This window comes from Styela clava, chromosome 10, assembly GCF_964204865.1.
Source record: "Styela clava chromosome 10, kaStyClav1.hap1.2, whole genome shotgun sequence".
NCBI classification, from domain to species: domain Eukaryota; kingdom Metazoa; phylum Chordata; class Ascidiacea; order Stolidobranchia; family Styelidae; genus Styela; species Styela clava.
The window spans coordinates 4,892,893-4,913,892 of record NC_135259.1 but is presented as its reverse complement, the minus strand read 5'-3'; the positions used below and the strand labels follow the sequence as shown (position 1 = coordinate 4,913,892).

General features: G+C 35.5%; 2 protein-coding genes and 2 pseudogenes across 7 annotated transcripts; all 4 read left to right on the top strand.

Annotated features, from left to right (window-relative positions):
* The first annotated feature begins 279 nt into the window (after positions 1-279).
* On the top strand, positions 280-2,453 carry LOC120341496 (uncharacterized). Of its 4 annotated transcripts, none has more exons than XM_078116883.1 (7): positions 280-575; positions 862-1,094; positions 1,157-1,235; positions 1,615-1,712; positions 1,783-1,920; positions 1,988-2,115; positions 2,214-2,453. In XM_078116883.1, exons 1-7 carry the CDS (start codon positions 355-357, stop codon positions 2,436-2,438), a joined length of 1,122 nt encoding a protein of 373 aa, XP_077973009.1. In that variant the 5' UTR covers positions 280-354; the 3' UTR covers positions 2,439-2,453. The 4 variants fall into 4 exon arrangements, with proteins under 4 accessions (XP_077973009.1, XP_077973010.1, XP_077973008.1 ...); XM_078116882.1 differs by having other exon boundaries at positions 281-575; positions 1,603-1,712; XM_078116885.1 differs by having other exon boundaries at positions 441-580; positions 1,603-1,712.
* On the top strand, positions 2,444-3,019 carry LOC144428230 (uncharacterized; annotated as a pseudogene).
* Positions 3,020-7,569: 4,550 nt separating this feature from the next.
* On the top strand, positions 7,570-10,262 carry LOC120338195 (putative ATP-dependent RNA helicase DDX52). The gene is made up of 4 exons (XM_039406140.2): positions 7,570-8,456; positions 8,677-8,819; positions 9,081-9,342; positions 9,717-10,262. The coding sequence occupies exons 1-4, from the start codon at positions 7,595-7,597 to the stop codon at positions 10,193-10,195; spliced, it is 1,746 nt and encodes a 581-aa protein (XP_039262074.2). The 5' UTR covers positions 7,570-7,594; the 3' UTR covers positions 10,196-10,262.
* A 5,590-nt stretch (positions 10,263-15,852) lies between these two features.
* LOC120338520 (phospholipase B-like 1 pseudogene) lies at positions 15,853-20,999 on the top strand (annotated as a pseudogene). Of its 2 annotated transcripts, none has more exons than XR_013478134.1 (2): positions 15,853-15,982; positions 18,553-20,999. The product of XR_013478134.1 is annotated as a phospholipase B-like 1 pseudogene, transcript variant X1 (transcript). The 2 variants fall into 2 exon arrangements; XR_013478135.1 differs by lacking the exon at positions 15,853-15,982 and adding an exon at positions 17,602-17,741.
* Position 21,000: the final 1 nt, after the last annotated feature.

Below are 21,000 nucleotides of genomic sequence, written 5' to 3'. Positions count from 1 at the left end.
CGATATTTATGTCACAGACTGTGAACTTGACCTAACACGGTACGATAACCTGGCACCGGTACGGTAACTGCTGAACTGACAGCAGTAGCAATAATATTATTCAGATATTGCTATTTCATTTTCGGTAATTTTGCTTTCAGGCCCGTACCACAGTATTGTAGACAACTTAGCTCTAATCTTTCTACCGGTACATATAGTTCTAATCGTAGGTGCCGTACTTGCACAGGAATCCTTTATTTCAACTTATGTGAAGAGGGAACACAGTTTGGAGAAGCAAACCAAGTAGGCTATTTGTGGTATCGATACGTGAGTATTGTTATATATATATATTAAGTGATTTAAATATTTTTTACTATGCCAGCTGGAACGCATTGTGCAGTGCCGGGATGCAGCTACTCCTATGTCAAGTCTAGGAAAGCAGGACAGTCTGTAAAAACACTATTTTCTGTTCTTCGGCCCGATCTGGCAAAGACTCCTCAGGAAAGGAAACACCGGGAGGGGTTGTCCAATTTTTTATTGGCGATGAGAGACAGTAGCAGAGGAGATAACATCAAGGCTATGCTGCACAAAGAAACGTAATGTACTTATCTAGGCATATTAAACATATAAACAAATTTATACAGCCTATAATAGTATAATTGAGTAATTGCGTTCAAAAATTCTGCTGTGTGGATTATCAGAAACCCGGAATATTTGTTAATTTTTCTTATCGTATATTTATCGTTATAATTTGCTAAGCCTACCAAGCCATCTAATTTGTTTTGCATTTAATTCAAATTTTGCACAAAATGACCATAGCTAGCTTTTGACATCTTCATATTGTTATACCAATGGCAATATACTTTACCTTTTTATATTTAGGGCCTCAATATGTGAAGACCATTTCCTGGGAACCGATATACTTCGGCATGGGAAAAAAAGCTCTTTAAGACTCGGAGCAGTTCCATGCAGAAAAATTCCCAGGAGTTCAGCTGTGTACCAGGAAAAAACAAGACCTCTCCCAGCTGTGCGTGAACCACTGCCGGAAAAAATTCGATATCGATCTACTAGGAGTTTGGTCAGTGCCACTTCATACTTGTCGCAATCTATGAAAGGTATGCATCTGTAGAAATTTTTTTTGCTTGTTTAGCAAATTTTGATTGAACTTTTTATACAGATAAGTGGGCTTTGTATGAGCACCGAGGAAAATTTATTGCAGAGATGAGAAAGGATGATTACTGCGTGCCTAGTATAAGGTAGTTGTTTTTAAACAGAAGTTATCAATTATAGTTTGGTTTTCAACTTGCAGAGAATAGGATAACATTTTAGTTTTCAATTATTTTGTTGCTGTGTCATTTGAGTAGTAATTGAGTTTGACAGCATGAATTGTAAGTTCAGCAGTTTTTCATTGTAGCGCAAGTTTGTCGTTAGGGAATATTTTTAGATGGCAGAATATTAAAACTCATACTAGGAGGCTACAGGATTGTACAGAGTAAATAGCTAAGATAAATTGCAAATACCAAATCACAAATATACCCATGAGCCATATGACATACCAAATTGTATCTAACAACTTATCAATCTAAAACAAACTGAAATAATTTTACACAATGATGAAAAAAGAGTTGAGTATGGAGAAGATGGTGCAATGCAAAGTGCTCATTTTTCTGGCTGGAAAGTCGAGATTGCAAAGCTAGGAGTTGACAGATGTGATACTCTGAATTCTGTTTTAGGTATACATTTTCTTTTGACAAGTTCACCTTTGTTTTATTCTGTAACTCAAATTTGTGTTATCCATTTAAGACAAATTAGGCAAATTGGAGTTGTGTTGCGGTATTGATCGGCGGGATGGCAGTACATTGGTTCACCCAGTTTTGTCGTGGGGAGGTGACAAGATTAATATCAAAAATATATATCGGTCAACATCATGTAGCACAATTGGTATGTTAGTAAAAAATCGCTGTTCGACTGTCTCGAGAGCATATATATGATTGCAGGATATTTTTAGTGGATGTGTCAATTGGATGCCCAATGTGCAGCAGCTGCATGTCAGAACAGTTCAAAAATGACGAGGAAGAACACCATCCAAGCCAGGTCATGTTGCAAGTTGATGATACTGTGCATGATATGATCAAGGTCATGTTTACTTTTTGTTTTATTTCACGATCAAATAATTTTTAATGTACTAGACTCAAGAGATTAATTGTATGACTGACTTGTGAATATTTTCACAGGCCACTTTCGCTTCTGAAAGTTCCATCTTGAATACTTGGCAGCAAATGTTTTTTGGTCAGCAGCTTGCCAACTCCAATGCTCACCCCTCTTCACGTTGGTACCATCCAGATGTGATTCGTTGGGCTATGGAACTCTATTGCAGATCGCCTTCTGCCTATGATCATCTGCGAACAAGTCAGGTGCTGACTCTGCCTTCCCCAAGCACTTTGAATCGCTACAGGTAAATGTAATGCTTCTGACAATTGTTGGGGTGTACTATGGTGAATTTAAATTAACTTTGATAACCATTTGGCCATGTTGTTTTCTTTCAGTCTATTTAAAAAAAATATTTTGTCTATTATCTGTCTACTTATTATATCATACATTGGTCAGTGACTCGCGATTGCTGATTTATTTTTTATTTTTGCAGAAATATCATTCCACCACAATCTGGGATTAACAAACTGGCATTGAAAGAAATGGAGAGAGTCATCAAAGACAAGGGTTCATTGATTGGATTTGTTGCTCTCGATGAGATGAAGGGTAAGCTCAGTTTAATTTTTATTTACAATCTTACATCATTGTCATATATATGAATCTCTGATACAGTTAGAGAAAATCTGGTCTGTCGTAACGGCAAATTGATTGGTTTCGTGGACAAAGAAATGGCAATAATGACCAGCTTGCTTCACACATTTTAGGTAAGTTGTTACTGGGGTTTTACTACGGTAGACTTTTTATGTAACGCAGTATTAATGTTCTACATGTTTCTTCAGTATTCTACGTTAGAACCGTGAAGCGAGATCTGTCGATTCCTTTGGCTCCAAGCTTTGTCGGGTGTTTTGGGAACTTTTAATTGAATGTGAGAGCCGAAGCGTAAAGATCCTTGCTGTAATCGCAGATGGTCACAGTACCAACCGTCGCTTTTTCCAACTTTTAAGTGGCAACTTGGAATTGCCTTGTGATGGTGTATTGTTTGCTCCTAATATATGCGACTCTGACAGGAACATATACCTATGTTCTGATCCATCACATTTGATCAAGGTAATAAAAGAAATGGGCAAATGGCATTGTATAATGTTTACCATGATGCGTTAATTTTCAACAGTCCTTTTTTCATTTGTTCAGACTGTTCGAAACTCGTTATATGCATCAAAAGTTGGTGGGAAGAAGCATATGCGCCGAGGTGGCCAGGACATTGTGTGGAGGCATATTAAAGATCTTTATATGCAGGAATCTGTTCAGGTCCTTGGCCGTACCAGACTGAGTCCATCACATGTAGAGTTAACACCATATAGTAAGGTAAGCTAATAGTCTAATTGTGTTGGTTTGGCCGCACGACACGCTGATGAAATCCCTGAAATGGACTTATTTCAACTAAAATTTTTGATTCGCTGCCAATGCCCTTGACTGTGGTAACAGGATTTTCAATAACTAATTTTTTTTAATACAGAGTGATTTGGGAAAATCTTTTTTATTTTCAGATGAAAGTCAATCTTGCAACTGATGTGCTGAGCTGGAACGTCGGCCAATGTTTAAAAACAATGAATGGGACGAATGGAACTGCCAAATTTGTTTTGATGTTTGCAAAGTAAGTCGGTCATTTTTTAAAAGAAAAAAAATTCCCTATTTTTGTGTCAGTTATGCATGTATCGTCCATTCAGATGGTATGAAATTGTCAACTGTTCCTGTAATTGCCCCATACGATGCGTCGACGATAATAGACTGTCTTGGTTGAAGAATGACTTCATAGGTTCACTGTTGGAGTGGGAAGTGAGTTGTATTTTTTGTATGGTTTTATTCAATATGATCACAATCTCTAAAAAGATCTACAACCATAGCATTTGAAGATTATATTATATTACTATGCCATAACATTGGAAATAAGAGATGTCATTTTGGGGTTGCCTATTGTTATTTTCATGCATTATTTATTCTTGAAAACAATTATAGAATGAGCATGGTGGAGATGAAAAGAGTTTTCTGGCTCGCCCAACCTTAGAGGGACTGAAATTCACCACACACAATTTCATAGAGATGTGCAAATACCTTCTGGCAAATGGTTTGGAATATGTGTCTTTGCACTGCTTTAATCAGGATGTTTTGGAAGCTTTCTTCGGAAATTTGGTGAGATTTTTTGGGGGGCTGAACTGTATGGGTATCTATCTAGCCATGTATATATCTAATCCGCAGCATCACATTCATAGAGACAACTTGGATCTAGATCAAGCAATCCAGACATATCTCAAGTATCCTATGGAATAACCCAAATTTCGCAAAGAAAGATCATCAAGAAGGTCAAAGGTGGTAATACAACCTATGGGAAAGCGAATGCCTGGACAGACATATGTGAACATCCATTGCCATAAAAAAAATGAACATTAGCATAATTTCGGCTGCAATCATGACTTACGATATTTAGAACTTGCAGATTATGCTTTTTCTCTTATAATATCGTGGATTGTTGCCGTAAAATCAATATTGGTCTTTTGTTCGAAACATTTGACCATACACACAAGGCTTTGGAGTCGGAAGTCCAACATTTTTTTATATCGTAGCTGTGCGCAAAATTTGGTTGAATTAATCAGAGTCAAATTTTTATCGTAATATTCCATTCAAATTTTTCTAAAAAACTAAGCATTGAGTTGACTAGAGTATTTTCAATAGATAATTAAATTCAGTAAGACTCAATAAAGTTTTTGTAAAAGTTTGGTTTGTTGTAGCCTGTTTCGAACTCTTCGTCAAATTTGAATTATGGTCTAAATTAACTGGACTTCACAGCCTGCTCGGAAACTTATTAGTGCTGTTTTATAATAGCATGGCAATCAAATAACAAGTTTGGATGGCAGAAGATTAAAGTGGATGATGCAGTTTATTGCCTGGTGTATTTGGGACTTTGTGTATTTTAGTCGAATCAAATTTAATTGGGTGCTTTTTGTTTGGTACATAAGAGAAACACTGAGATAACCCGGCCCACACAATAATTAAACAATAGACTCAATCAAGTACCTCAAGCTTTTTATTTTAGCAGTTACTAAAAAAAATTAATTGTAAATATGACTGTTGCTGATTCTTGATCTGGTCTAGTACCTCTAGAACAGACACCAGACCCCGGGGCCCTCTTTTTGAATAATTTGTAAAACAACTTTCTTGCATATGCATGTGAAAGCACTCTTATAAATAAACTCGTTACATATCTTGCTATCTTGACACTTTCTTTTTGTCCATTGCAATAGGGTAGCATGTCATTGACATTGGTATCAAAGTTTTGAGACTCTTCTAACTTATTTTCAATTCCTGCAAAGTCTATAAGATGTGGCTGTTTAGCACATTCCTGCGCTACTTTTTGGTAAGCCTCTTCTAATAGTAACAAGTATGCTTGAGTTGGATACTTTAGCTTTCCCTCCGGGAACTGCAGTAATGGGATTGTTGAATGGGAGGGCCTTTTTGCACAGAGGGAGTCCAGGGCTTTTGCTGATTCTGCAAATTTAATATACCCCTTTTTCAGGGTATATCCTGCAATGTACTCAATTATGCCTTTTTCATAACTGTCGACCTGTTCGCAAAATAAATTCTTCGGGGTGGCAAATGTTACATTGTCATCCAGTGGCTTGAGAATGTAGTTGGTTATTTCCAACATGGCTTTCGCTGTAAAAATTTTTTCCGTATGCCCAGCGAACATCTTTGGCGAGAGGTGTGAGCATTGAGAGAATTTTAGCATGACTTGGTCAGCTCCTTTCTCTCTGGCAAAGACTTGCATGAGGGCTTTTATAATATTCAAGCCTTCAAATGTTAGCTCTAAGTCGGATCTTACGTTATTGACCAATTTTATAACTTGATCATCGGAAACTTCCGGAGTTCTTCTATTTTTTACTTGTGTTGATGCTTTCGAATGAGGAAATTCTTCGATTTTATCGAAATCCTCAAAAAGGAACTCAACAATTCCATGTATCTCGTTAGTAGCCATTACAGATGAATAACAGTAAGTAAGATAACTTATAAGTTACTGAGTAATAAACTAGAGCTAGGCTGGGTATGTGAAAAATAATTAATTACAGAGATTGTGCAAATTGACAATCTAAACGTGGTAATGCTTTTGACTTTTAATTAATCAACACTCCTTTTTTTTCTCACTAATTAGGCTATGTGGCTGATTTCAGACAGATAACGGTTTTAGCATCGATTTAGTATGAGAATAAATGGTAAGATAGCAGTCCAATAAAAATAGAGTAAAATACAGTGGTTTTCAATCGCAGAGGCCAATACAATATTGATAGTATACAGTAAAGAAACATATTTATTAATTCTGAAAGCAAACTACCGAATCATGACCCTGAACTGATGGATTGGCTGGATACGAACCCGCGACATCTTGACACCAAACGGCCAACGCTGAAATAGATCGCGCTGAGAAAAACATCGCATTTCCTACTTCCGTACCTCTTTACTCATGTGGAACGACCTTTGAACCCGCGAGTGAATTCTCTATTATCATTCTCTGTGGTTGGTCACTGCGCAAATTGAAAACACGTGCGCAAATTGAAACGCCACTCGCCGTAAACAATTAATTGCATGTAACTGATCTCTGCGACAGGCGGAACTGGTTTGGGACTCACATAGGTTAGATAAGATAACGAATGTTTATGTACCGTATGTTATGTTTAACATATACAGATATTGTAGTACCGGCGCGATACCAGCACAGAGCAGTTCAGACTGGCATGGGTAGCAGAATGCTGGAATTTCTGGGCCAAGACAGCAAACGTTTTACGGTATTTCATGGCTTCAGGGATAAGATTTACATATTTATCCCGGGGGGACAGGAAAGACGATAAGACGACATAACCATATGGCGAACCACGGCCTCTCGTCCGGTTACCATTCCATGTCCGGTACCGGTAGGATATGGGATTAGTTAGTAATTTGTTTTCGGACAGTCGGAAGCATGGACTTCAGGACTTGATGGTGGAGGAAGGAAGCCGTAACCGACCACCAGCGGTTACGTGAACCACCCTACGGAGGCGAGGAGTCCAGCTATCCTCTGGCACATAACCACCCCGCATGGGATTCGAACCCACACCGGGCTGCCGGGTATTCGGAGGTGCGGTGGCGAGCGTATTCTTAACGCTTAGCACGATGAGCCGCACCGCCGTGCCAATTACAGTATTCTAATAAAATTAGCTTAACATTTTTTGTTCTTTCCGAATACTGAAATTATTCTAATTGCTTTCTTTTTTATCATTCGAAAGTATTACAGTACTGCAGTAGTATTTTACTGTCTGTTATAGTGTTAAGACAAAATTCTCTATAGATTATCTTAAAATAATATATATAATAATATATATTCTTTCCCAATTTGATTTCTTCTTGTTACAGTTATAAAGGAGTTACTCACTGACTCATGGATGACCAGGATGTTCTTCGTGAACTGTGTTTTGGGTTGAAGTTTGATTTCAAACGATTCCCTGAAGATGCCAAAAAATTGAAATTGGTGAAATCTGAAAAGATTGATAACACAAACACTGCAAAAGATTATGCACCACATCTAAATTTTTTCAAAAATAAAACTTCAGACCCAAATAAGAAAACAACGAATGGAAGAGGCATTGAAACCTATTCTAATAAGCTGGGTGATACACGTGAAGAAAATAATTTCCGAAAATTGCACAAAATTTTCATAGAGGGTACTGATGTGCCTGATTTACTTGAAAATTTTCAACAATTAATTTCGGTGTTCAACTTGAATCAGGACATGTTGGAGGCTATTGAACAAAACATGAAATTCTCTATTCCAACTCCTATACAAATGCAGGCTATTACTGCGATGTTGCATAGAAGAGAAGTGCTTGCTTGCGCTCCAACTGGTTCAGGGAAAACCCTTGCCTTTCTGATTCCTTTGATTGCTCATATTATGGGGAAAAGCGTTGGTGATTGTAATACAAGGGTTAAAAAAGGAAAGCGGACTTTGAAAGGATTGGTCGTTTCTCCAACACGAGAACTCGCAACACAGACATTGAATGTTTGTAAGCAACTTATAACCCCTATCTCCAGTAATGTAGACCAAGTAATGAAAGTACAGATACTTGACAAAGCAGCTATGAAAAAATTCCAAACTGCTGGTGCAAAACATCGTGACAAATATGACATACTGATTTCGACACCAAACAGACTGGTTCATCTATTGACACATGATCCTCCCCTAATTAGCTTGGAAAGTATTGAATGGTTGATTGTTGATGAATCAGATAAACTATTCGAAGAAGGTAGGTTATACATTACGACAAGCTGTGAATAGTCTAATAAATTGTACTACTTCAGCTTGAGTGTGTTAATCTTTCTGAGATATTCATAATGAAAGCGGGCTAGGTATATATTTTTGAATTTACCTATTTGGGATCAAGTTTTCTAATACCTTAGTCATGATAGTAAACTTTATTTTTTTCGACTTTCATGTAATATACCACCATATACTTTTATTCATAGGAAATACAAGTGGCTTCAGAGAACAACTTGGAACAATTTACAGTGCTTGTACTTCACCGAGAATCCGTCGTGCTATGTTTAGTGCTACCTTTGCATTTGATGTTCAACAATGGTGCCATCTGAATATGGACAGTGTTATACAGGTCTGCAAGAATATTACTGTTTTTTGCCTCTTCTGCTTTCATACAGGTGTAGACTATGGTTATGTATGAGCTAATTTACATTCAATAGATTGAAATAACCCATAATAGAAAAATGCCAGTAAATTTATCATATTTGGGTCAGAAATTGAGCGGTATTACCTCAAGAAAGTATTACTGCCAGATATTGTGGTTTGATATTGCTTCCAATATAACCTTTTCTCAATGATTCATCAATTAACGAAAGTTGAAAAATTGTTTCAGATTACTGTGGGAGGAAAGAACACTGCTGTAAAGTCGGTTGATCAAAGATTACTTTTTACTGGAAACGAACGAGGAAAATTAATAGCTTTAAGAGACTTGTTTCGACAAGGTTTCAAACCACCTGTACTGATTTTTGTACAATCGAAAGAACGAGCAAAGCAGTTGTTTGCTGAATTAATTTATGATGGTATGAATGTGGATGCAATACATGCAGACCGGACTCAGCTGCAGAGAGAAAATGCAGTCAAGGCTCTCCGGTCAGGTATGATGCTGTTATAGATGAAAGGGAATAAGCTAGATTTTTGTAGATGTTTTATGATTTAGGCGAATCTGGAAAAAAATTATTAGGGAGTCAATCAAACTATTGATAAAATAGTATACAAAAAAATTCTAAAATGATTTGTTTTGGATGAGTTTCATTTTTTACTCAAATTACTCGAGCAAAGTCCACACACTCATCAGTACAAGATACTCATCTTCGAGCGGTATTCGAGCTGCTTTAAAGTATTATCTAATTAAGGTATTTTTGAGTTCGGGTAAATGATTTGTCAAATTCTATTGTTATCAAATTCCATAGCATAAATAAATCATTTACGCTGTAACAACTTATTAATATTGTGTACCCTTATTTTTAAGGCTCAACATGGATACTAATATGTACAGAATTACTTGGAAGGGGCATTGATTTCAAAGGAGTTAATCTTGTTGTAAATTATGACTTTCCTACTAGTGCAATTAGCTATATCCATCGTATTGGTCGGACTGGGCGAGCAGGACGTAAAGGGGAAGCTGTAACGTTTTTCACTGAAAATGACAAAATATTATTGCGCTCTATTGCCAATGTTATAAAAGAAGCCGGGTGTCCCATACCCGAGTATATGCTCAAGATGAAGAAAATGGCAAAAGATGAACGTAAAAAGATGACAAAGACCAAAATTACCAGAGACACGATTCGCACAACACCGAAAGATATTTTGAACAGAAAAAGGAAAAATAAAGACTCCAAAACTGAAACAGACAATAAAGATACACCACAAGGCAAAGGCCCCAAGACCAAGAAATTGAGGAAAAGTAGTATACAACATAAATCAAAAGAAAATCCAAAAAAACTTTGATATGCATATTTCAGCTAACGATCAGTAATATTTTTGGTAAATAAAAAAAAATGTGTATACACACCTATTATGCGTAGTCTTCAAATTGGCTTTGCTCATTTAACAAACGAGGACAATTTATCTGAGGGTGAGGTCTTTTCAGAGAATTATTTTACACAAAATGATCCAGGATCGAAACCCAATGCCCCAAGTGCAGTGTTCAGCTATGAAACTAGCTTTTTGTCCTAGAGCGGTATATTTTCCCGCGTTGTGTGAGTAATAAAACAGGGTACAGTATATTTATTATGAGAGATCCATTAAATTACTATCTCCGAAATACTTAGTCCTAAATTGGTTTATGTCATACCGGTAGTGAAACTTTATTAAAACTCAATATGTTCATTAGACAGTGTTATAAATCTAAGAGCCGCTCGAAATAATTTCTTGATAAACATAGTGCTTTACTTGGAGACGAGTTGAACTTACATACACACAACGCAATTGTTCGTCTTGTTTGTGGAGATGTGGTTTTCTGACAAAGACTGCGATGTTTCCTCTACTAATCGAAAATTTCAATACTGTGCTCTGCACATCACAGCATTTTGTTAAACGAACTTACACATTTGTACGTGAGAGGTGTGGCTAGAAAAATTGGTGAATGGCAAGCTACGTATCTCATATAGATCTGTACTTTTGCAACGGGTTGAGCGAATTTAATAACATGGCATAAAATTACTCGTTTTATTCCACAGGAGTTAAATTTGAAGCCTCTTCTGTTGCTGGTGTGCCTAAATGTTGTATGTAATGATTCTTCAGTCAAATCAATCATGCCCCTTTCCACTCGGATATCTCAAAGTAACCTACGGGGATCGAATTAAAAAAAACAAACATTTAAACGCTCAAATCAGTAAACTGAATTGTTGAATAAAGAGAAACTCGCTAGCTGTTAACTACTAAATCGTTCCTTATTGGGGATAGTAGAACGCCACGTAACATACAATGGGGAGCGAACCAATTGTAAAGGTGTCTCATTGCAAATATTAGAAAGTGATTGATAAATATACACTGAATGTCATTAATATATATCAACTAGCCATAACGGTCGTTAGCGATTTGGCCCATTGGAAACATTACTCGACGTTTAGAATATTGAGAGTTTTATTTTTTTCTTGCATCTTCATCATCGATATATATCATTCTATTGAAAAGTTATAGATGTTCACTTAAACGCCGTTCATAAGACTTACGAAATAAGACTGTTCGAATCCAGGTAAATATTTGTCGATATGACCAAGCTACGCCAAATAGTAGCCTACGTCACGAATATTGAAAGTCAAAGGTATTTAAAATTCGGAATTATTTTGTTGTCTTTGACCTTTCGAATTTGGGATATTTTGTACAAAGCCCGCGCTAAGAAAACACCCCAATCAACGCTAAAAAATTAGAATTTAGATTAAATGAAAATCAAATTTTTAAAACCTTGCCGCATCTTACCGACTTAATTTAATTATACTTACATACACTATTACCGGCAACATTTAGTACTTCTGGTACTTTAGTACTTGTATAATCTGGACTATAATGTGGTGAATGAAGTGGTATAGCTCAGGGTTTCCCAAACTTTTTGGGCCGCGGGCCCCTATTTGTGAATCTTAATTTTGACGGACCTCCATCCCATAATTTCTTTGCCTAACCAGCGAGGAAGGATAATGTTTCATTTACAATACAAACGACATTAATGTGATGGATGAGGTCGCTTTTCACTGCACAATTTATCGATTCTCGGAGCAATTTGTGACAAGCAAACTGGTAGATCCGACTCTGCGGAAAGTCTCGATCTATAATTTATCATCCTATTAGTAAGAGCTGAAAATGCTGCCTCATACATGTAGGTCGTTGTAAAAGGCATTAAAATGCCTTTCGGGCACTAGTTTGGGAGTGGGAGACCCTGGTCTAGCCGCAGTGGCGTGCCTAGAGGGGGGCGAAGGGGGCAGTCGCCCCGGGCAGCACGTTATAGGGGCAGCAGAACGAAGCTTCAGTTTGTGTGTACACATGTTTTTCTCGGCGTGTTTTTATTTAATTAGAAGCTGACATTAGGTGCTTAGACTTTTGTGACTAACTGTGGTGATGGTGAGTCAACAATGAATGTTTCCCCGACTATTGAGCCCAGAAAAACTCTTCCCATATTCCACGATTGCAACTTTTTTGGTGCTCATTTTCAGTGTGGTTTCGCGAGTTAGTGCCTTAAACTGGTTTATATGTTTTAAACGATCATTTTAATTCAAAATATGTAAACCTGATATTTGGAGGTATAAGTAAAAAAAGTTTAGCCTAGTTTTTCACAGCTATTTCTAGTCCAATTTTTGATTAGCAGCAATTACACCATAAGTAGACAGAATAATCATTGAAATATTTGATCCGCACTGAAATTTCCGAAACATAACCAAAAACTGACAAATAGCACGCAAAAAGGTGAAAAGGTAATGTTTACGATCATGCGAGAAAATCTGTCTGTGTGGCTGCTAAAATGTCTACTGATGCGTCGCTTTTTTGACATGGCAACAGATATCTTCCAAAAAATGTTGAAGATTTAATTGCTTCGTTTATTGGGCAATTACACTATAAGTAGACAGAATAATCATTGAAATATTTGATCCGCACTGAAATTTCCGAAACATAACCAAAAACTGACAAATAGCACGCAAAAAGGTGAAAAGGTAATGTTTACGATCATGCGAGAAAATCTGTCTGTGTGGCTGCTAAAATGTCTACTGATGCGTCGCTTTTTTGACATGGCAACAGATATCTTCCAAAAAATGTTGAAGATTTAATTGCTTCGTTTATTGGGCAATTACACTATAAGTAGACAGAATAATCATTGAAATATTTGATCCGCACTGAAATTTCCGAAACATAACCAAAAACTGACAAATAGCACGCAAAAAGGTGAAAAGGTAATGTTTACAATCATGCGAGAAAATCTGTTTGTGTGGCTGCTAAAATGTCTACTGATGCGTCGCTTTTTTGACATGGCAACAGATATTTTCCAAAAAATGTTGAAGATTTAATTGCTTCGTTTATTGGGCTCGGCTGGAATGTTTTTCATACATTGTGCATTGCATAAGTATAAGTTTATCTCGACTCCATAATCAGCAATAGACGATAAAAAAAAATAGATAAAAACAAAAGTAAGAGTAACTGATTATAGAATCGGGAAAGCGAACAAAACCTAGAGTAAGGTTTGAAACGTATAGATTTTAGATGGAAAGGTATTGATAAAAGAAGTAGTACGTGTTCGCTCACCCAAAAGTAAAAAAAAAAAACTAATTAAGGCACACACAATCATCGAGAAATGATACAGTCGGAAGCGAAAAAAGCGAGACTTAAAAGTAAAAAGGAAGGAAAATATACAAACAAATAAAAAAAAATGAATAAATTCTTCTGCCACACCAAATTAATAATTTTATGAGGATTGCCAAATTGGATACCGAATTAGTCAACAAGAGTAATGTATTGTGGATAGAAAAGTATTCCCCAAAAGATATCGTCAAGCTGATTATAATTGGAGTCACCTAATGCCAAATTGCCCAATCAGAATTGCCACGTTGGATGTATGAAGAGGTGGGCTAGACCTGCTTCACTCATCAAATAGAAGCCACAACAAGCCAAATAACGCCCAAATTATTTTAAATACTATTAATCAATAACGGTACCGGTAATCAAAATTAAAATTAATTAGGGCGGTATGATACAGAGGTAGGAAAATTGGTTAAGGGAATATATATATGGTGTTTAAGGTTCAAGTAAGGTTTCTAGGGTCATGGATTATAGGCAAGTAACTTTAATTTTGTTGTTGTTGATCACTGCGGTCAGTTCAAATTCATCACGGATGATTCATCAGTCTGCAAGTTTTGTTGATGTATACACCTTTCATGTTGACATAGATAGCATTTAAATTGTTCATCATGACGTCCTGAAAAACGAAAAATATATCTGCGAGTACAATATTCAATGATTGCAAATAAGGAATCAATGGAAAACTACCCTACACCTTTGAGTGGAAGTTGTTGAATTGTGTAAATATTGATTAATATTAATTAAATATCATTAGACTGCTAGTTGAAAAACCTGAGAAAGAAGAGATTGTGGTTGGGACACAAGAGAAATTGTTCACAAACCATGCAAAAACCTTTCGATGTCGGTCAAACCACACACATGTATGCATATTCTTCATTATTCATAATTGGCTATTCAATTGCTAGTTGCGAACGATCTTTCTCAAAGTTGAAACCGATAAAAACATATCTAATGTCTTCGATGTCAAATCAGGGCTTGTCAAGTTTATCTTTGATCAGCATCGAAAAGGAATTCCTGACTAACGAGGTGGAAGAGCTTGTTGTTCAGACATTTGTAGCGAATGGACATGTATTTGCTAAAAAATGTGTTCGATCTTGTAAATATGAGTTTGTTTCTTAGGTTGATGATTTATTTAATAAAACAAACGTTTAAATTTATTCTCATGCATAACAACATCTATAAATTGATCATTCCACGAATTATTTTTAAAGTTAGCTATATATATGGGGCAGCATTATCCGAAACTCGCTACGGGCAGCAGGAGAGTTTGGCACGTCCCTCTCTCGCCGCCTCTTCATACACCGAACTCTGGTGGCACCTTTTGGTTGGGCAATTTACCTCCAATTATATTTATACTCAGCTTGGCAATATATTTTTAATAGTTATTTTTCTGTATTGTTCACTCTTATTTACCAAATCGATACTCAATTTGGCAACAGATATTAATATGGTGTGGCAAATAAATGTTTCAAATTTATTGCGTTATTCTTTTCTTACAATATCTCTGTGGTTGAATGTGTGTGAATTAACTTAATAGGATAGGATAGGATTATCCCTACCCTAACGCTTAGCCCGTTGAGCCACACCGCCGCGTCATAATTTTGCAGGTGCAGTTTTAAGTATTCTGTGGCATCTGCAGCTGCCGCAAAACCATGGCGGTTTTTCCATACAATGGCCGCTACGGCCAAACTCATAGCAACTGACTGTTTAGCTGCCACAAACCAATGTCGAGCTGCCGTTACCGCGGCAGAAAATTGAAAACCAATGACAGGTAAAATTTTGCTGCCGTAACCGCGGCAGGTGGGCCGTAAAGACAGGGCTGTCTATTATGGTGACAAATATTGGGTAAGTTGGAACGTTTTTCTTATGGATACAGTTTTGATTGATTTGGGGTTAGGGTTAGGGTTTAAGTAGATATAATTCCACATGATCAATTAAAATCTGGTACATTAATTTGTGAATATACCGTTAATACTGATTACTGAATAGCGCTATAAAACCATGGCAAGAGCTGCCGCGGTTCGTTCGTGGCAGGAGCTGCCATGAAGTGGTAAGAACTGCGCCTCTAATTTTGGGTAAGTGAACAGGTACCTTCCATCTTGTATTCTGTACGTTTTGAACCTTACTTAAGGTTTTGTTTGCTCTCCCGATAGTCAGTTTTTATTTATTTTATGGGAACTAATCCTGGACGGGGGGCCATGGTTCGCCGTATCAATATTAAATAAACAATCAGTATTATAAAGTTATACTAACCCCTCTTCTGATTAACTTTCAACTGTTGAGTGACTGTGCGCCAAACATCTTATTGCTGATTGCCCAGCGCGATAATGTGATACCCGTATCGATTTCCATGGTACGGTTGCGGCCGAACTCCTGTGGACATATATTGGAATGTATTAAATTCTGAAATTGATGACATCATGGTTATGTGTATGGAGTCGTTGGTGTATGGTATGTATTTGTTTGGATTTTTAATATATTATTCATATATATTAGGGAGAATGGGATTCACCATAATTTAAAAAAATAAAACAGAGAAGAAAATTTTTTTATTCAAAATATAATACTAATTCGATTCTAAAATCTCAATACGAAAATTCCGTTTGGCATTAGAATTTATTTGGCACAAAAAAAGGTAGCGGCCCATATCAATAACATGGCATGCGACAGATTCTACTTTGGCAAAACAATATATGATATTTCCAACAGAGTGTACCCCCAGCTAGAAAACTCTGCAATAAGTACTTTAAGAAGAAACTGCTTGATAAATAAGTGCGAAAATGAATTACGGCAAATATGGGAAGCACTTCCAATAGAATGGAGAGAGATTTTATCAAGGAATAGGGAATTTGGTCAAACAAGAATATTAATTGATAGGTACAATGGGTCGAAAGACTTGACCACTAATCAAATTTATAGGATTTTACAAAGTAAGAAAAATGATACATTTTTGAAAAACCATGAGGAATACATATTTAATAAATTTCACCTAACTAAGGCAATTAATTGGAATAAAATATGGAAAATAAATATTGGAAACAAGTATAAAGAGTTATGTTGGAAGTTAATTCATAATGGGTTGCCCACTGGAGACAAAATAAAACAATGGTTCATTGATGAACCAGGAATGTGTGTCTTATGTGAAAATAATGTTGAAGAAACTGTGTGTCATTTATTTTTAGAATGTGACTGGTCTAGTGATTTTTGGCAATGGTGTTGCATAGATATTAATCAAAATACTATTATAGCAAACGATTCGGAATGCAAATCAAAATTAATCACAATATTATGCGGAAAATCAACAATTTGGCAATATCGAAATTCAGTAAAATATGATGAAAGAGATAAAATGAAAAGTAGTATGCGTTCAATTTTCAAGTGTAAACTGGTAGGGATTTTAAATTTACTAAAAGCAAGCGAAAGAAATGAATTATTGTTATATGAGCACATGGATGATCTTTTACATAGGTCAATCATGATGTAAGTTTATATGCAACACCATACTCTGAAAATTATTGAAAGTATGTTATCTGTACATCATTTTCATAAGAGGAAGATGTATCGACTATGAAACATAGATGGCGAATGGGAAAAACCCAATATGAAAGCGTGGATTTTTCCATATTCTCTGTCTAATTTTTGTATTCTTGTATTTTTCATGCTAAAAAATTAAAATAAAAACTGATTACCTGTAAATTAAAATTATATTCAACTAACTGCTGAGTGGATTACATGTGGATTAACTCAACTTTTTTGGACATATATTGGATTATATTAAATTAATGACATCATGGTAATGGTATGAATTTTGTCTTTATTTTGATTTTTACTATTCATATGTATTGGGGGGAATGGGATTAAATTAAAAAATGATAAACAAAAACATGGAAACAAAAAAAAATATCTATTTATATATTTATAATAAAATGATTTGATACCAAAATATTAATACGAAAATTCCGTTTGGCATTGGAATTTATTTGGCACAAAAAAAAAAAAAAAAAGATTCTACTAGACAGTTTGTAAATGGTATGAGAGTATACTCCACATAACTGTGTAAGTTTATATGGTGCAAGATCCACTGAAAATCCAATAGTTATTAGATATAAGTTTATTTCAACTCCATAATCAGCAATAGACGATAAGATAATTGATGAAAACAAAATAAATGAAACTGAATATAGAATCGGGAAAGCAAACGAAACCTCAAGTAAGGTTTTACATATTTTAGGTGGGAAGGTATTAATAAAAGAAGTACCGAAGTAGTACGTTAAAGAAGTAGTTAACGTTTCTATAAACTTGAACACTGGTGGAGAGGAATAGGAGTTTCCTAGTTCTGTAGTTGTTACAGTACCGGTACCGTATTGATACTAGCTTAAACAACAATATTGTTTTGGTTCAGTCAGGTATGGAATATCAGAATATTGCAGAAGTGGCATACCATGTGCTTGTAACCTGCTACAATCATGGTATAATGCTCCTGCTGTTAGGTTTTGCATTTGATTTTAAAAGTTTTTCAATAGTTTTAATATTGGCTGATTTGGTGGAATTTTGTTTTTTTTCTACCCATGAAACTCTTATCTGAATTTTTCAATTAAAACTTTAAAAATTTTCTTTCTGCCATTATTTGAAATGTATTTAATTGTAGTAACTGAACATAGGAAACATTTTTTTACTCTAAAACTGTACGGCCGATTCGTTCCAAATGTTTCGCCTCTCGGACTTTCTTCGATCATTTTTTGGCACATGCAGACATGACAATTTGAGTTAATATTCGGGCTTTCATTCACCTTTGAAGATGTTAGAAAATAATAATCCACTTTGTGGAGCCATTGAAAAAGAAAAATATAATAGCCTAATATCAGAATATAGTGTCTTGGGAATTGTTTAAAAACATTATTATCGGTATATAAATACATACAGATTTTTAGGTTCATTAACATATATTTATCATTGTTTCGTTAAAACAACTTATCATTACATTTCATATAATTCAGTAATTTGTGTTTACTTGTTCACAGGACATGATCTTTCAGAATGCAAGTCTTCAAAATAATTTTTTTTATAATAATATCAACAAGTCTAAAATCTATATGCTTGGCTGAGGAGGGAAGTATTGTTCTTTCTGATGGAGTGTTTATATACAAGAGAGAAATTGTGAAAGAAGCATTGGCTTATGGACAATATAATGATGAGATTGCAGAAAAAGGATGGGGCATCCTCGACATCACTGCAACGACGCATAACATGAAATACTCTCCTGATCAAATTATGTATGCCGCTGGAATGTTAGAAGGAGCTCTTACATCAAAGCGTATATATCAAAATTATGAGAATTTGAAAGGTTTTTTGTTTGATAACAGACCTGCTGATATATACAATCGTTCTTGTGATTTTTTTGCCAAGCAAGAAAAATGGTTAAAGGAGAATGTGATTTCTGGGAAAGGTGATATTAGATGGGAAGCCGTTGGGTACATGCAAAGTCAATTGGAGGGACTTCTGGCTGGATATACTCTGACAGCCAATAATAGTATGAGCATGTGCCAAATGCATTTGTTGAACGGAGCAGGAGACATGTTAGATTTATTTAACGTCTTCCATAGACCATCGCTAAATCATTTTAAAAGAATGTCAAAAAAACAACTTCGCCAATATAACCAGAAACATGGTCATTGTTCTGTTCTTATTAAAGTTACTCCAGGATTTGAAAACATGTATATGGGACATAGCACCTGGTTTGTTTACAGCGCAATGCTTCGTATTTATAAGAACTATGATTTTCAAGTTTTCGGTAAGGAACATAAAAATTCAAAAATGTCATTTTCTAGCTATCCTGGTTTTCTCCAGTCATGGGATGATTTCTATATATTGGGAAGTGAAATGGTTATATTACAAACTACAAACAATATATACAATACTAGCTTGTATGATCTTGTAACTCCTAAATCCCTTTTAGCTTGGCATCGTGTTCGTGCAGCAAATCTTCTAGCTAGCAATGGGTATGATTGGGGCGAAATCATCAAATTTCACAATTCTGGCACTTACAATAATCAATACATGGTGGTTGACTTGAAAAAATTCACGCCTGAAATTGGTTTCGAAGATGGTGCGTTGTATGTTGTGGAACAAATACCAGGATTTGTTGAATCTCATGACCAAACAAATATCTTAAGGGAGGGATACTGGGCCTCCTATAACGTACCCTTTTATGAATCTATCTACAATATGAGTGGGTATCCGGCTGTTACCAAAAACGATCCTGATTTGTCACATGACTTAGCTCCGAGAGCAAAAATATTTCGACGTGATCAAGGCACTGTTGTTGATATGGAAAGTATGAAAAAAATTCTCCGTTACAACAACTATAAATTTGATAAATATTCAGAAGGTGATGCTTGCAATGCTATATGTTGTCGCAATGATTCAAATTATATGGGGTGCACTGATTCAAAAGCAACCGATTACTTTTTGGCCAAGTCCTTTACTACTCATGCAATAAATGGGCCGACGGTTGGTGGATTGAGTGATATTCCGCCATATAAATGGCCACAAAATTCTTCCTATCATGAAGGAATGCCTAATGTATGGAATTTTACTTTCATTGATATTAAGCCTAAATATTTTGGGTAATCGATAGTAATAAATTATGATAATACTATGCAATGTTTTTAAATTTGCATTTTAAATCTTTTTATTATATGTTATATAAAATACAGTTCATTTATTATTCAGTGATGAGTTCTATTTGTAATTTTTTATTATTCCTGTCATGATTTTTGAGATAATATTTGGTATTTGAATATCAATATTTTGCAGGAATTCATCTTTTATTTTATACTATAAAATCGAGACAGTTAAGAAATATTGTACAAGTATAATATAATGACAAATTCTCGAATACCTTCAGTCATTTGGTTTTGAGTTTTCAATTTTTTGTGTGTTGTACTCAGTCAAGTTTGACTATTGGAAGATTCTTTCCTACAATTCAGAAGATGATATGTTGCTAAAAGTGTTATAGAATTGTGTTTCCGTTTTACGAATATTGTGTTTTATTGTTCATTAGGTACTCCTGAAGTATGGGCACCAAGATGTCGCACAACCTGAACCCTAACCTGGTACACAACCTGAGTTCAGGGTGTGCGCCATCTTGGTGCGCATACTTCAGGAGGTCTGTTTATTATAATCAAGTAGATTTATATAAGTTGAGGATATATTATATATACAGGGCTGCCTCCTAAAAAACAGAACCTATATTCTGGAGAAAACATAATTTTTGTGCAAAGTTTCTTAGATTACTGAAACTTTCGTTTTCCATCATACACAAAAAGAAGTTCAAGGGTTAAATTAATTTTCTTCATTTTTTTCTGAAATTTTATTGCCAAGCAATATATATACACTATTATGCAATGCTCGACATCATATTACTAGATGCATGTTGATATAATATTTCTTATTGTTATTTCTGGCAG

Bases quoted from the DNA above. Each gene is read 5' to 3' on its own strand.
- LOC120338195 (XM_039406140.2), top strand. From the start codon at position 7,595: ATGGATGACCAGGATGTTCTTCGTGAACTGTGTTTTGGGTTGAAGTTT. The intron at 8,820-9,080 runs GTCTGCAAGAAT...AAATTGTTTCAG, and splicing joins ATATGGACAGTGTTATACAG to ATTACTGTGGGAGGAAAGAA. The intron at 9,343-9,716 runs GTATGATGCTGT...CTTATTTTTAAG, and splicing joins AGTCAAGGCTCTCCGGTCAG to GCTCAACATGGATACTAATA.
- LOC120341496 (XM_078116882.1), top strand. From the start codon at position 355: ATGCCAGCTGGAACGCATTGTGCAGTGCCGGGATGCAGCTACTCCTAT. The intron at 576-861 runs GTAATGTACTTA...TTTTATATTTAG, and splicing joins GCTATGCTGCACAAAGAAAC to GGCCTCAATATGTGAAGACC. The intron at 1,236-1,602 runs GTAGTTGTTTTT...TGATGAAAAAAG, and splicing joins TACTGCGTGCCTAGTATAAG to AGTTGAGTATGGAGAAGATG.